This window comes from Giraffa tippelskirchi, chromosome 8 (assembly GCF_054371585.1).
Source record: "Giraffa tippelskirchi isolate mGirTip1 chromosome 8, T2T-mGirTip1v1.2.pri, whole genome shotgun sequence".
In the NCBI taxonomy this organism is placed as follows: Eukaryota; Metazoa; Chordata; class Mammalia; order Artiodactyla; family Giraffidae; genus Giraffa; species Giraffa tippelskirchi.
Window position 1 is genome coordinate 56,965,692 of NC_137282.1, and position 14,699 is coordinate 56,980,390.

The 14,699-nt window shown below is 45.9% G+C and overlaps 1 protein-coding gene and 1 non-coding gene across 7 annotated transcripts in view; both read right to left on the reverse strand.

Moving 5' to 3' along the window:
* ADCY2 (adenylate cyclase 2) overlaps nucleotides 1-14,699 on the reverse strand; it is a 436,561-nt gene that overhangs the window by 66,383 nt on the left and 355,479 nt on the right. For all 6 annotated transcript variants that reach the window (XR_014062213.1, XM_081520577.1, XM_081520578.1 and 3 more), the window contains one exon: nucleotides 7,116-7,253. Coding sequence is in view for 5 of the 6 variants with exons in the window: in XM_081520577.1 (XP_081376703.1) it covers nucleotides 7,116-7,253 (138 nt within the window). In the remaining variant the exon portion in view is untranslated. The remainder of the gene's footprint in view (nucleotides 1-7,115; nucleotides 7,254-14,699) is intronic.
* Nucleotides 13,832-13,904, reverse strand: TRNAE-UUC (transfer RNA glutamic acid (anticodon UUC)). The gene has a single exon. It is a non-coding gene; the product is annotated as a tRNA-Glu (tRNA).

Consider the following 14,699-nt stretch of genomic DNA (forward strand, 5'->3'; position numbering starts at 1 on the left):
CAGGAGATATTATTATTTACTATTAACACTAAATAATTTATCAAAAATGTCACAACCTCTGGATGAAATATAAATGTGCTAATTATTTGGAAAAAATATAACAGGAAAAAATGGAGTAATTGCTGGCCAAATACAAGACTCCAAAAGTGTAAAAATTTAGATTTGACAGACCCAACATACATTTGATTTAAATACTAAAGGAAATGACAAATAGAAGGAGACCGTTTAGACTGATAGGTTACTAGTCTCAGGAGTCTGAGATCTTAAAATGACTAAAGAAAAACCCTTAATTACATCAGCACATAAAGAAGAAAATAAATAAGTGATAATACATCCTGTGAAAGCTTTGTCTTGCAAGGAGGCTCTGTAATAGTAGGATGGTTGAACTTGAAAAACAGTGGAGAACTTTAATCCCCACATTCAGGAATGCTTCATTAACCCCTTAAGCTACTTTTCTCTAGTGTTTAATTAACTACCCCTAAAATCAAGACCTCTTCGTTCTGTCTCTGTGGCTTCACATAGCAGTTTGGAACCAATTTTCCTCTTCTGTCTCCTTAGCCACTTTAAAATAACAAACTCCTAATTACAGCCAGTCCAAGCTTGAGGGTTATCAATCCCACATTCCTCTCCCTCCTGGGTTAAGGTGCCACAGTTTTCTGCACAGAATGCATTTCTAGTTTCATAATTATTTGGGGGAACTCCTCTCTGGACCTATTTTAATATTTCTACAACCTTTGTCCTAGTTGGAAAAATGGTATTCTCATCCCAGACAAGATATCCCAATTAAGCGCATATTTTTAGCCCTCCTTCCAAATGTTACATTTCTGAGACAATGTAAAGCATCTCAAAATTATGTTCTACAAATAATATGAAATTGTGAACATGCAATTTAAAACTGTGTTTGTGCCTGATAACATCATTGCTTGTCATTTGGTTGGAGTTAGAAGTAATTAACCAATTAGAATTAGACTGTCAATTAACCACTAGTTAACCATGGCTAACTCTGTGTCTAGGTGGCTCACAAAGCTGGGCTATTTATAATTATTCTCTGGGAAGTTTCTCGGAAAAGGTGCAAAATTATGGGAGGCATCACGTGACGAAAGTGTCAAAATGTCAGAAAAAATGTCAGAAAAAATGGCAGAGGATTTGAGCTTCTCAGACATGGCTCTGAATAGCCAGCTGGGAAGTAAAATGGAACAAAACACACAGGTCTTTTGCAATTTGACACCCCAAACCCTATATGTGGGGAAAAAAAAGTCAGGATAACTGATTGGTTTTCTCTACAAAATAAAAATATTGTAGTGTGGTTTTTAAAATGTCCTGGTAATCTCTCACAATTCATTTTAAATAAAGCTGACCTGGACATGTTGTCATTTATGTTAGTGTGTGCATGCATGCTAAGTCACTTCTGTTATGTTCAACTTTTTGTCACCTCTGGACTGTGCCAGGCTCCTCTTTACACGGGAATCTCCAGGCAGGAATACTGGAGCGGGTAGCCATTCCCCCTCCAGGGCATCTTCCCCACTCAGGGACTGAACCTGCGACTCTTATGTCTCCTGCATCGGCAGGCGGGTTCTTCACCGCTAGCGCCACCTGGGAAGCCCACATTAGTGCGTAAAGAGAGGTAAAAGAACACCATCCCTGTTGACCCTGGCTCTTATAAGGGCTCTGAGACTTCAGCTCGGGAGAAACATTAGTGACTAAAAATCCACATGGAGGCTCAGCATGGAAGGGCCCGTCCACAGTCAGGAGCAGAGGGAGCTTGCGGGGGGCCTCAGCCCTCACATCACCCCTGTGGCTTCTCTCTCTCCTGAGGGAAAGAAGGTGATGGCAGGTGATGACAGAAAAAGCAGTAATGAGGGCTGTTTGCCACTGGCTGGAAAAATCCAGGGCAAACCGGGAGTTTCTCCCGCTGTGAAGGGACTGGGCATCAGAGAGAAAATGAGAACCTTAAACATGTTATCCGAAGTGAAATGAGCCAGACACAAAGAGACTAATACCATGTCATCTCAGGTATATGAGGTTTTCTAGGATAGCAAGTTGATCGCAGCAGAAAGCAGAGCAGAAGCTACCAGGGGCTGGGGGTAAGGGGAAGTCATCGTTCACGGGAACAGAGCTTCTGTGCGAGACGATGACCAAGTTCCAGAAATAGACAGGGTGAGGGGGGCACAAAACTGCAAATCCACTGAATGCCCCGAACGTACACTTAACCACGGTTAAGATGATAAACTTTGCTATACATACTTTTCCCAAAGGAAAAACAACAAGCACTGAAAACAGAAAAAGACGGGGGGAAAGGGAAGAAAAGGAGAGCACTCCAACATCACAGGAGCCACAGAAGAGGCTCTGAATGTGCTGTGACTTTAAAAGGGTGACCTTCCCCAAACAGAAGGACATCTTCTTCCCAGTGACTTAAGGCTTGCAGGTGGCTCAGTGGTAAAGACCCCAACTGCCAACGCAGGATATGCAGGAGACGTGGGTTCATTTCCCGGGTCAGGAAGATCCCCTGGAGGAAGAAATGGCTACGCACTCCAGTGTTCTTGCCTGGAGAATCCCACGGACAGAGAAGCCTGGCGGGCTACAGCCCATGAGGTTGCAAAGAGGGGGACACGACTGAGCGACTGAGCGTGCGCACACCCAGTACCTTAAGGAAAGCTTGCTCAGGAAGGCAGCCCCTCCCCCTACACCCTGAACAAAAGAACTGCTCTTCCCCTTGGAATGTTAGTCCAGAGCCTGGATTAGCCTCACTGGGTTAATCACTGCCAAGAAACAGCAAAGCTACAACTTAGGAGTAGGCTGTTAGTCTAGACATTGGATTCTTTAAAGAAGCGCCAGGATAAGTTGAAAAGCTCTACTGCATTAAATAGCAGCCTCCCTAGGATGGAGGTTTTTCAAGTGGGGCTAGGGAAAAAAGGAATAGACTTAGCACTGAGAGCATCTGACCACATATAGGTGAAGACTGGTATTCGCCTCCCCAGTGGGAGGAGCCATCTTTCCTGAATGTGAGTGAGGGGCCTGGAGCCCACTTCCCTTGCCTGGCACCCCCTGGGGATGCGTGTGACCCCCGGGAGGTCACACCACCCTGCAGTGGGGCTGGGAACACTGGACCTTGTGCCTGCCTTATGCAGTCAAAACTCAAGTGGCTGGGGATCCAGCAGCTGGAGAACGTTTCTCTGTAAGTCATCAGATGTGATCAGAGACAGCACCTGATGGCCCAGTCCTTCCCGTGATGAATAAGACACGATAAGAAAACCCACTAGCTGGGGAAAGGAATTTCTTCTCTCTACCTAATGTTGGATTTCGTACTGCTTTGTGATATTTTCTTGAAAGAAAAATAAGAGCCTCTGGATGGGGAAGAACCACTAAATTCATTAGGTATCAAGAAAAATAATGGACAGGAACAAGTAACTTAAGTCTCTTCCTTGCTCCAGAGGCTCTAGCCTACAGGAGGCAGCCCAGTGCGCCGAGCCTCATTTCATTCTTTCTCAAAGTTGACCCATCAGACTTTTATTGTGTCTCCCATAGACTTCTCTACCTCACTTGGCAATGTACTTCTTTCTCTTTGAGGAAGGAAAATGACACTGGAAGACGTATTTTGAGTCCAGAAAATGCATTTCTTCACTCCAAAGGGATTGCAGTTACTCTGAAAGTGAAAGTTGCTCAGTCGTGTCCGACTCTTTGTGACCCCATGGACTATACACTATACAGTCCATGGAATTCTCCAGGCCAGAATGGGTGGGTAGCCTTTCCCTTCTCCAGGGGATATTCTCAGCAGTTACTGTAAAAATGTGTTAATCAGTGGCTTCCTGGTGGCTCAGATGGTAAAGAATCTGCCTGCAATGCAGGAGACCCAGGTTCCATCCCTGGGTGGGGAAGGTTCCCTGGAGGAGGACACGGCAACCCACTCCGTATTCTTGCCTGGAAAATTTCATGGACAGAGGAACTTGGTGGGCTATAGTCCATAGGGTCCCAAAGAATCAGAGCTCATCAAACATTTATAGACAGTGACTGAACTGCTTGTCAATCACTAATTATCCTAGAAGAAATACAACCAGCTCTCACATCAGATTTGTTTCCCATTTCAATTCTTTTAAAAATTAGGTGATGAATCCTGGTTTTATAAGATCAAACTGGATTTCATAAAAAATGTTTTCATTCATTCTTCTCTCATTTAGTAACTGTGGAATGGCCCTTCCTTGTAAAGAAGGTGCTTTCCTAGGATGCAAGAAAAAAAAAAAAAAAAAGACCTCGCCATTAGGTGTGTGATGTTGTGTTAAATGTTGTCAACTTTCAGGATGCATGCACAGGTGAGTGCACACACTTTGAAGGGATGTGTGCCATGTTTAGTCGCTCAGTTGTGTCTGACTCTTTGTGACCCTTTGGACTGTAACCCACCAGACTCCTCTGTCCATGGGATTCCCCAGGTGAGAATATTGGAGTGGGTTGCCATTCCCTTCTCCAGGGGATCTTCCCGACCCAGGGATTGAACCTGGGTCTTCTGTGCCTCCTGCACTGGCAGTCATATTCTTTACTCAATGAGCCATCAGGGAAGCCCCCCGAAGGGATGGAGAGGTTTAATGATAAGGGCCAGGGGGCACAAGACACACACTCGGTGTATTAGAATTCCCCAGAGCTCTAGCGAGCGCTATCCTTCAAGCATGTTCTGTTTTTCCCTGCACCACCCCCTTCGTGGCGAAGTTCCACTCTGTCCGAGCTGTTCCCCCACAGCTCGCTTCACCGAGCTCTTCCTGGGGCTTTCTCCCAGAGAGCTGGCCCCAGAGCAGCAGAACTAACGCACATAAACTTGCTATGAAGTCCAGCACGGGGAGCCCCCTTAGGAAGCGCTCATGTTCCTCCAAGGCTCCTGCTACTCCCTCTGTGTCTCTGTCCACCTGCCTCTGCGGTGACGTATTCACACTCATGCCATAGCCAACGATACTGCCCGCGTGGAAAGGCTAGAGTTCAGCAGACAGCGATCCACTTGCTGAAGGGCTCTTCCAGGAAAGGCTAATCTTCAGTTCTGCATCTCATGTTCCTCACCAGGAGGCCACCCCCACCCAACTCTGCTGACTGCACTGGGGCCACAGTTACGCTCTCCTTGGGTCGTCACACAGAGAGTCCTTGGGCTGTTGTTGGGGCACCTCATGAAAACATGCCTCAGGCTGATGGCGGCCAACCTCCCCTCCAGCCCTTGAGATCTGAAATCCCTCCTGAGTAGGGTCGTTCTCGAGGGAATTTCCTGTACCATGTCCCAGCTCTTCCCTGGTCAGTCCCGATGACACCTTTGTTGGAAATAAGTGATGTCACGGTCCAGGGATGCCTGAGATCTAGAAGAGAGGGTCTCCATTCCTGGGGCAAGGTCTCATCACCCTTGGCGCAGGAAGACGGCCTTGGATGCTGTGCATGTCCAGGGTGAGGGGAGATGGGCTGGGAGAAGTCCGGGGGGAGGGCCGGGATGGTGCAGTTGCCATGCTGAACGCAACACAGCAGGACAACCCCACACAGGAACCCGAGACCAAGGGCCAGCTAGTCCTTGGGAAGTCTTCCGTCTGCACGGACTTGACTGCAGAGCCCTTTCTCCCGACAGACACCGTCAGTTCTTACTGCACAGGCCCAGCTGGGGGCGGCCTCTTTGCAAGCTGAGGCTGAGCAGGTGTGTACTAAGGAAAGAGGAGTCGCAGGGACACCCCTCAATGGCCCTTGCCTTGGAAGAAGAGCGACCTTAGGGTCTGCGCTTCTCAGGGGAGCTAGAGGGAGCTGGGCTGTGTAGTCAGGGGAGGCAGGAGGAGCCAGCACAGCTGTCCTCCAGTTAAGCCCACGCGAGGCCACCCAGGAATCCACACTCTCCCCGCCCTGATGGACAGGCAGAGGGAGAGGGGAGGGAAGCTGGTGCTTGTCTGCCACCTTCTTCCTGGGTGTCCTGAAGGTGGACTTCGAGGCAGAGTGAAGCGGAGGAAGGGGCCATTCCACCCCGGCCACTCATAGCCCAGCCCATCTGCCTTCCAGTTGGCATCACCCTCAGCTGAATCTCCAGGTGTGTCCGTACAAACCGTGTGACCCATGGTATAACATTGAGGACAGATCTCAAGCAAACAGTCAAGGTCCCTGCCTACTTCTTCAGCCTTACTTTTTGCTGCTTCTTCGTACACATTTCTCTCTTTGTCCTGATGCTAAATGTCTTCCCTCCTGACCTTCCATCCATCATCCGGTGAAAACTACTTGTGTCCTTTTTCAGAATTCCGTCCTGCCGGCCCAGCTCCCCTGTCCTCGCCCTGCCCCTCACGCTTCCACTGTCAGACTCTTTCATAACCGCTTACCCAGCTGTCAGTCTCCTAAACTCGGCCATAAACTCCTGGGAGGCAAATTCGCTTTGGGTTCTGAGGATCTAGTGAAGTACCAGGTGCGTATTTATACTCAATATTTTTTTTTTTCCCTGAGTGACTGCCAGGTGGTCAAGGGTAATGACGTCAGAATAATAATAAGGGTGTTTCTTAATCGGCACTGATTACTGAAGTGTCTGTTTTTAAGGATATACCACTAAAAACACTGATACAGTAAGAGCGACCCCTGGTTCAGTACTTACCACATGCCTGATGCCATACTAAGTGTGTTAGCAGCATCAGTTCACTTACCCCGAAAAATCCACCTTAGCAGAGAACTGTCAGTTCTCACTGAGAACTGAAAGTCTCAGCTTTCTCATGACAAGTGAAGCAGAGCCTGTGGAAGCTTTTAATGAAACTTCTCCAAAATCGCCCAGCTGGTTAAGGTGGGAGTGATGGTGATGTCTGAAATCAGGCCCTTTAAGGCCCAGAACAGCACCCCTTACCCACTGCAGTCTCTTTAATTTGCTGGTTCTGGTCTCCCTGGTGATTAGCCTGCTGACGTTCGGGGGCATTTCCGTAGTTAGGAGGTGGGAAGCCACTGGAAGGAGTCTCCCTCCCTCCCTGGGGGCCTCCCCAGGAAGCATCCTTCCCCAGCGCAAAGTGGTTGGATGTTGAATTTAAACAGGCAGCAATGGGTGTCGCCGAAGGAGCTGTGGGGAAGGTTTCAAAATGCCACGAGATGGACCAAATCCCAGGAGATGGACACCATGGCATGTCCAGACCCCGACTCACCATATTGAACACGGCCATGGTCAATATGATGGCTGTGGTGATGACCGTCAGGGAGATCCGAGGCCAGGGCCGGTTGGCGATGATGCCCGATGACTTCAAAAGCCACAGGAGAGAAGCAGATGCTTTCTTGCTGCATTGCTAAGAGCAGAGAGAAAGAAAAAGAAACGCATTGCTATTTTGTGTATTTTTCTCAAGTTTCTCAAGGATGTTTAAAACACAAGACGCACTGATATTCTTCACACATGAGACCAGTAGACCACGTTGGCGTTCTTCTTACAAGTTGGGAGCAAATTCATTAAATTTCTATAACAAATGATGACGTGTTTGTTTGTCCTTTAAGAGAGATCTGAAATTATGTTTAAAAATTCTGGTAAAGGAAAAATACGCCAGTTAATTAAATGACTCTGGTGGACGTGTTGGGTCTCAGATCACAGCCGTGAGGAAGCCGTTTTCAGAAATTCAGGTGATTTGTGTAGAAAACAGATCAACATGCAGCTAATGCTAACAGTTCATCTGGACCACACAATAAAATAGTTTGGAACCTGTCCCTATGAAGATGATACCCAGCGCTCTCAGCTGTGGCTCATGGTGATGGCTGTACCCCATCCTGTCCTGAGAGGGCTTCCCCCACGTGGAGAAGCTCTACTTTTTATTGTAAAAATACTATTCTTAATTGTGTGAAAAACACATAATATAAAATTTACCCTCTTAACTGTTTTTTTTTTTTTTTTAACATTCTTAGGGCTTTTTAAAAAAAAAAAATCGGAGTATAATCGCTTCACAATGTTGTGTGGGTTTCTGCCGTAGGACAAACAAGATGAATCAGCTATATGCATACTCATCACCCCTCCCTGTTGAGTTTCCCTCCCACCTCACCCACCCCACCCTTCTAGGTCATCACAGAGCACTGCGTTGGGCTCCCTGCATCAGACAGCTGCTTCCCACTAGCTGGCTATTTCACACGTGGTCGTGTATATATGTCAAAGCTATTCTCCCAATTCGCCCCACCCTCCCCTTCCCCTACTGTGTCCACAGCTATTCTCTATGTCTGGGTCTCTATCTTTTCCTTGCAAACAGCTTTTAATCATTTTCAAGCGCAGAGTTCAGTAGTGTTAATTTTGTCCACTTTGCTGTGTTGCCTTCCCAGGTGGTGCAGTTGGTAAAGAATCCGCTTGCAAATGCAGGAGATGCGGGTTTGATCCCTGGGTCGAGAAGATCCTCTAGAGAAGGGAATGGCAACCCACTCCAATATTCTTGCCTGGAGAATTCCAAGGCCAAAGGAGCCTGATGGGCTAAAGTCCACAGGGTCGCAAAAGAGTCGGACACAACAGAAGTGACTGAGCATGCACGCATGTACCCTACTGGATGAGAGATGGTTAGAAAGGTAACCAGCCCTGTGGCTGGGGAATCAAGCCCCCCACAGCTGTGAAACTTTCTGCAAGTTACTGACCCTCTCTGGCCTCGGTTTCTTCATCTCTGAAATAAGAATAACAACAGTACCTGCCTCTTTGGTTTCTTAAGAGATTTAAATGAGCTACATAAGGTGCTCAAAATAAGGCATATGGTTAGTTTCTCTTCTAGTTGTGAAGAAAATATATTTCTCAGGAACATTTTCAGTGACTAAAAATCTATTTGCTTTATATCTGCATGCATGTGAAGTCACGTCAGTCTTGTCCAACTCTTTGTGACCCCATGGACTGTAAACCACCAGGCTTCTCTGCCTACAGGATTTTCTGGGGAAGAATACTGGAGTGGGTTGTCTTGCCCTCGTCCAGGGGATCTTCCCAATCCAGGGACCAAGCTTGTGTCTCTTATGTCTCCTGCATTGGCAGGGGGGTTCTTTACCACCAGCACCACCTGGAAAACCCTAGATGAACATAAAAACTGTTTTTTTCTCTCCTTTCTACTGTAGTTTTTTTCCTTCCAGCTCCTGGTATAAAGAGATGCAGAACATGTATCTAAAGCATCCACCCCCCTGTGATGTGGACCAGGACTCACTCTTTGGGCAGAGTCTCCTGGGACCTCCTCTGGTTTCTCCTACAGTCTGTCTGGAGGGATGACCCAGTGCTGCCCTGGGTTCCTGGGGCTGAATCTCAGGCTGGTGGCCAGGCTCTGCAGGGTGTCTTCCTGTTAGCAATTCAGGAGGAGCCAAATTTATGCCTTAAATTTCTTCCCCAAAGCATGGTTTGGATGGGGGTTGGTGATGACCTTAAATCTGTTGTCTGAAGAGATGCCCTTCAATGCTGTGGACGTGCAGTATCATTCAGGATCACACAGCTGGAGGATGCTCATCTGAAACTGTATCATTATCCTTCTAGCACATCCTACTCTGAATAATATTAATACCATAAGACAGAGGGTTTTTGAACTGTGGTGTTGGAGAAGACTCTTGAGAGTCCCTTCGACTGCAAGGAGATCCAACCAGTCCATCCTAAAGGAGATCAGTCCTGAGTGTTCATTGGAAGGACTGATGTTGAAGCTGAAACTCCAATACTTTGGCCAACTGATGCGAACTACTGATTCATTTGAAAAGACCCTGATGCTGGAAAAGATTGGAGGTGGGAGGAGAAGGGGACGACAGAGGATGAGATGGTTGGATGGCATCACCGACTCAATGGACATGAGTTTGGGTCAACTCTGGGAGTTGGTAATGGAAAGGGAGGCCTGGCGTGCTGCAGTCCACGGGGTCACAAAGAGTCAGACACGACTGAGTGACTGAACTGACTGACTGAAGCCACAGTCATATCTGTATTTGGGAGGAGAAGCTATAACAGAGTGTAAAGAGCAGAGATTCAAACAGTATATCATACCAGTCAGTCCTAAAGGAGATCAGTCCTGAACATTCATTGGAAGGACTGATGCTGAAGCTGAAACTCCAATACTTTGGCCACCTGATGGGAAGAGCCGACTCCTTGGAAAAGACTTTGATGCTGGGAAAGATTGAAGGCAGGAGGAGAAGCGGACGACAGAGGATGAGATGGTTGGATGGCATCACTGACTCAATAGACATGAGTTTGAACAAGCTCTGGGAGATGGTGAAGGACAGGGAAGGCTGGTGTGCCACAGTCCATGGGGCTGCAGAGTCACACAACTTAGTGACTGAACAACAACAGTATCACAGACCAGAGTCAGATCTGCATTCCAGAGGAGAAGCTATAACAGAGCGTAGAGAGCAGAGATTCAAAAGAATATCATAGTCATCCAGCTCATATTAAAATAGAAGATGATGCATTTGGCTGGATCCTGGCAAATGAAGACAATATTTATGTATTTGCATCCTAATTGACTAGGATTAGGGTTTTTATTTAAAAGAAAATTATTAAAATGGATGCTTTTGTGTCTGTACACAGAAACTGTCAATAGATATGATAATAAAAATTTTAAGAGCAGAGAACACAAAACTGCTATTTCAAGAGAGTGTTTAACTCTAGCTCAGATTCCATGTTGCAGTCAATTAGGTAAAATATCTAGTTATTACACAAAGATATTGTTGAAATTATAAAATTTTAAAAATTGCTGTTTGAATTTTTAGAGTAATGCATGGTGATGATATTGCCAAATATGACATCTAATGGGAATCTGTCATGTTCCGCTCATAGACTAGGCATGTGCCGAAGCAGATGTGGGGAGACGCTCCTGTGACACACTGGGCAAAATGACAAACTGGTGGCCCTAGATACTACTGCCTCTGTTTGCCTACTGAATAAATGGCAGACTGTCCTGGAAATCTGTCATGGTCCTACTCAGTCTTGCAAAGAGCAATCTCCTTGAAGCTGCTCACTAAAAATGCACGGGTTTGGTGTGTATTGGGCTCCAGACACCAGATTCAGAATGAAGTAGGTTCATTTCCATCTCTATTTAGTCTTCCTGTGTGCCTCCAAGCCCCCATATGCAATTGTTCTTAAACCTATTATGCCATATACTCATTGTTCTCCAGGTCATACTGGAGAAGGGAATGGCAACCCACTCCAGTACTCTTGCCTGGAAAATCCCATGGATGGAGGAGCCTGGTAGGCTACGGTCCATGGGGTCACGAAGAGCCAGACACACCTGAGAGACTTCACTTTCAATTTTCACTTTCATGCATTGGAGAAGGAAATGGCAACCCACTCCAGTATTCTTTTCTGGAGAATCCCAGGGACAGAGGAGCCTGGTGGGCTGCCGTCTATGGGGTTGCATAGAGTTGGACACGACTGAAGCGACTTAGCAGCAGCAGCTCCAGGTCGTAGAGGCAGGCAGCCGCCCCTATCTTTTCATCTCTTCATCAAATTGAGGCAAAGTAAATACAACTGTTCTGAAACATGAAAACTGGTAATACTGCTGGTGACAAGGTGGTGATGGGGATACAGATCCTGGAACTATAAAGACAATGTGGGAAGAAGAGGAGGAAGATAAAGACATTAGAAGTAACAGAAGAAACCAACAATGGGGGAAAAGGAGAAAAAAGACTAAAAACTTAAAGCAGAAAGAACCTGATTGACGAAAATGGGAACACTGATTTCATCTATTGCTCTGAATAAAAATTACAACTTTTTTCTTAACTTGATAATTTAGTTCAGTTTATTCTGTTTTGGGTTAAGTATTCAAACAAAGTCCCTGATGGCTAAATAATTTATCAAAATTTACACCATCCTAATGAGACATTGGGCTTCCCTGGTGGCGCAGATGGTAAAGAATCTGCCTGCAATGCAGAAGACCTGGGTTCAATCCCTGGGTTGGGAAGATCCCCTGGAGGAGGAAATGGAAATCTACTCCATTATTCTTGCCTGGAGAATTCCATGGGCAGAGGAGCCTGTCAGGCTACAGTCCATGGGGTTGCGAAGAGTTGGACATGACTGAGCAACTAATACGTAATAAGACATGACGGGCCTCCGAGGTGGAACCATGGAAGAAAATCCACCTGCCAATCTTGGAGGCGCAGGAGATGAAAGAGATGCGGGGTTGATTCCTGGGTCGGGAAGATCCCCTGGAACAGGAAATGGCAACCCACTCCAGTATTCTTGCCTGGAGAATCCCATGGACAAAGAAGCCTGGTGGGCCACAGTCCATGGGGTCACCAAGAGTGGGACACAACTGAGCACACACACACACACACACACACACACACACACACACACACACACCGAGATATTATAAATGATACAACCTCAAAGAATACTGTGGCATTTATTTAGAACATCATATTCATATGAAGGTGAGAGCAAGCCTGCTATCAGCTCAGGGTAATCATTCTATTTGATCTTTGGTTTAACCCATCGGCATCGTTTCAGCCAAATCTGTTTCTTCTCTATCTTGATCATCAGTGAGGCCCACTGTATCGTATGATTGTCTCTTATTACCTAGAGCAAGCTCACTGAGCATCTTCTAGAAATGCTCTTGGCTGTTAATGCCACATCCATCCACTGATCAATATGGAATTGGTGCTAAGTGTAGTGGGAGAGGCAGAAGGAGAAAGAATATAAACGTACATGAAAACCCTACCATGGAGTTGGTGCTGGGGATGGTGAGCAGTGTGGGTTGCTAGAAAGAGTCTGGAATGAATGCTAATGTCTTCATCCAGTACAGGCAGAAGATTCTCCATGTAAAAATAACACGTTCATACACAGTGTTTTGGATTAAAAAGGAAGAAAAAAATATCTCTGACAAAAATATTTCCTGTTCCTTCCTTCCTCTCTTCCTTTTTTGTTTTTTGAAACTTCTGCATTGGAGACAGTCGGTAGTCTCTGCAATTCTAGAATCCCTCATAATTTGGTGTGATAATTATTAAAGCAGATTGTGTTTGCAGTCTCGTTAGTTTGTGCCTTTTCAAAATAAAATGAGGTACCCGCAAAGAAGTTGCCGCTTATATGAAGTGAAGTGCAATAAAGTGAGAGACATTTCAGAAAGTTTTAAATATATCACAGTGGTTCAGTAACAAACTTTTATCATTATAAAAATAGAACTCTTCTTGCCTGAAAACTACGGTGAAGTTAACCATGTAAACATGCACTTTTGTGTATTTGCCTAAAGGAATACCTACTCTGGCATTGTAATCGGGCAAGGACTCCACTGTCACTGCAGCAATAATTACTTCATACATTTGGTGTCGCAGAGACTGATATGTCTACTTTAATTATTTAATTGTACTTGGACTTCCCACAGGCTTTTATTTCAATCAATCATATAGACTCTGATGCTGGGAAAGACTGAAGGCAAAAGGAGAAGGGGACAGCAGAGGATGAGATGGTTGGATGGCATCACCGACTCAATGGATATGAATTTGAGCAAACTCTGGGAGATACTGGCAGACAGAGAAGCCTGGTATGCTGCAGTCCATGGGGTCAGAGTTGGACGTGACTTAGTGATTGAACAACAACAAATATTTTACAAAATCATCCTGTTTCTCTCACACGCCTTGGCTGAGGCATATCCCTCTGTTATTCATCCACTGGGTGGCCCTCACAGCACCATCTACATCATGTTAATGAAGTGAAGTCACTCAGTCGTGTCCTACTCTTCATGACCCCATGGACTGTAGCCTACCAGGCTCCTCAGTTCATGGGATTTTCCAGGCAAGAGTACTGGAGTGAGTTGCTGTTTCCTTCACTGTGTTCTCTTTGCCTAAATGCTTGACTCTGGCCACTTGGAGACCTGGTGGAGCCACCTAACAACTGATCATTGTGTGTGTGCGTGTGTGTATGTGTGTTTGCCACACTGCACAACTTGTGGGATTTTAGTTCCCTGACCAGGGATTGAACCCAGGTCCTCAGCAGTGAAAGCTCTGAGTCCTCACCATTGGACCACCAGGGAATTCCCATCACTATCCTTGTATTCCCAGAGGCAACCCAGAATTCAGCAAATAGAACTCAACAGATGCCCACTGAAAAATCTCACTGTCTTAACAGTGGACCCAGAGAGGAATTCCTAGGGGTGTAAAACAAAGAAGTAGGCTACTGCTAGAAGGACGGAGGCTGTGGGATTGGCCCCAGAGTGTCCTGGAACTGATGAACAACAGTGGGCTGGGCTTTTGGTGCCCACAGGGAAAAGATGTTGTCTTGGGTCTGCAACAGGTGGGCAGCCGGGACCAAGACAGCTGAATAAAACCAGAAGCCTCAGAAAGCTATTCTCTCCAAGTGGAGAAGTCTAGAAAGTCCATACTCTAGACCAAGAAGTTTATTTATACTGTATATTGTATTGTATATATTTATACATATATATATTTAAATATATATATAAATGTATATTTATATATAAATATATATATATTTATACAATATGGGTGTTGGTTTTGAAATCACATTATCTGCTTCATAATGAGAATCTCAAGGTGGGGGGTTACTGATCAGACCAAAAACCATAGAAAGGTTTTGGGGCTCTGGCTGCAGCAAGAACAACACTGCTTTTGATGACATGTCACATTGCAGGATGCAGGGCACATACCAGTTGGGAAGGGGGCAGTCCCTACTGAACACAATCTCACAAAAAACAAAAATTATGAGCTACATAAGGGGCTTCCCAAGCGGCACAGTGGTAAACAATCTGCCTGCCAGTGTAGGAGGTGAAAGAGACACAGGTTCGATTCCTGTGTGGAGAAGATCCCCTGGA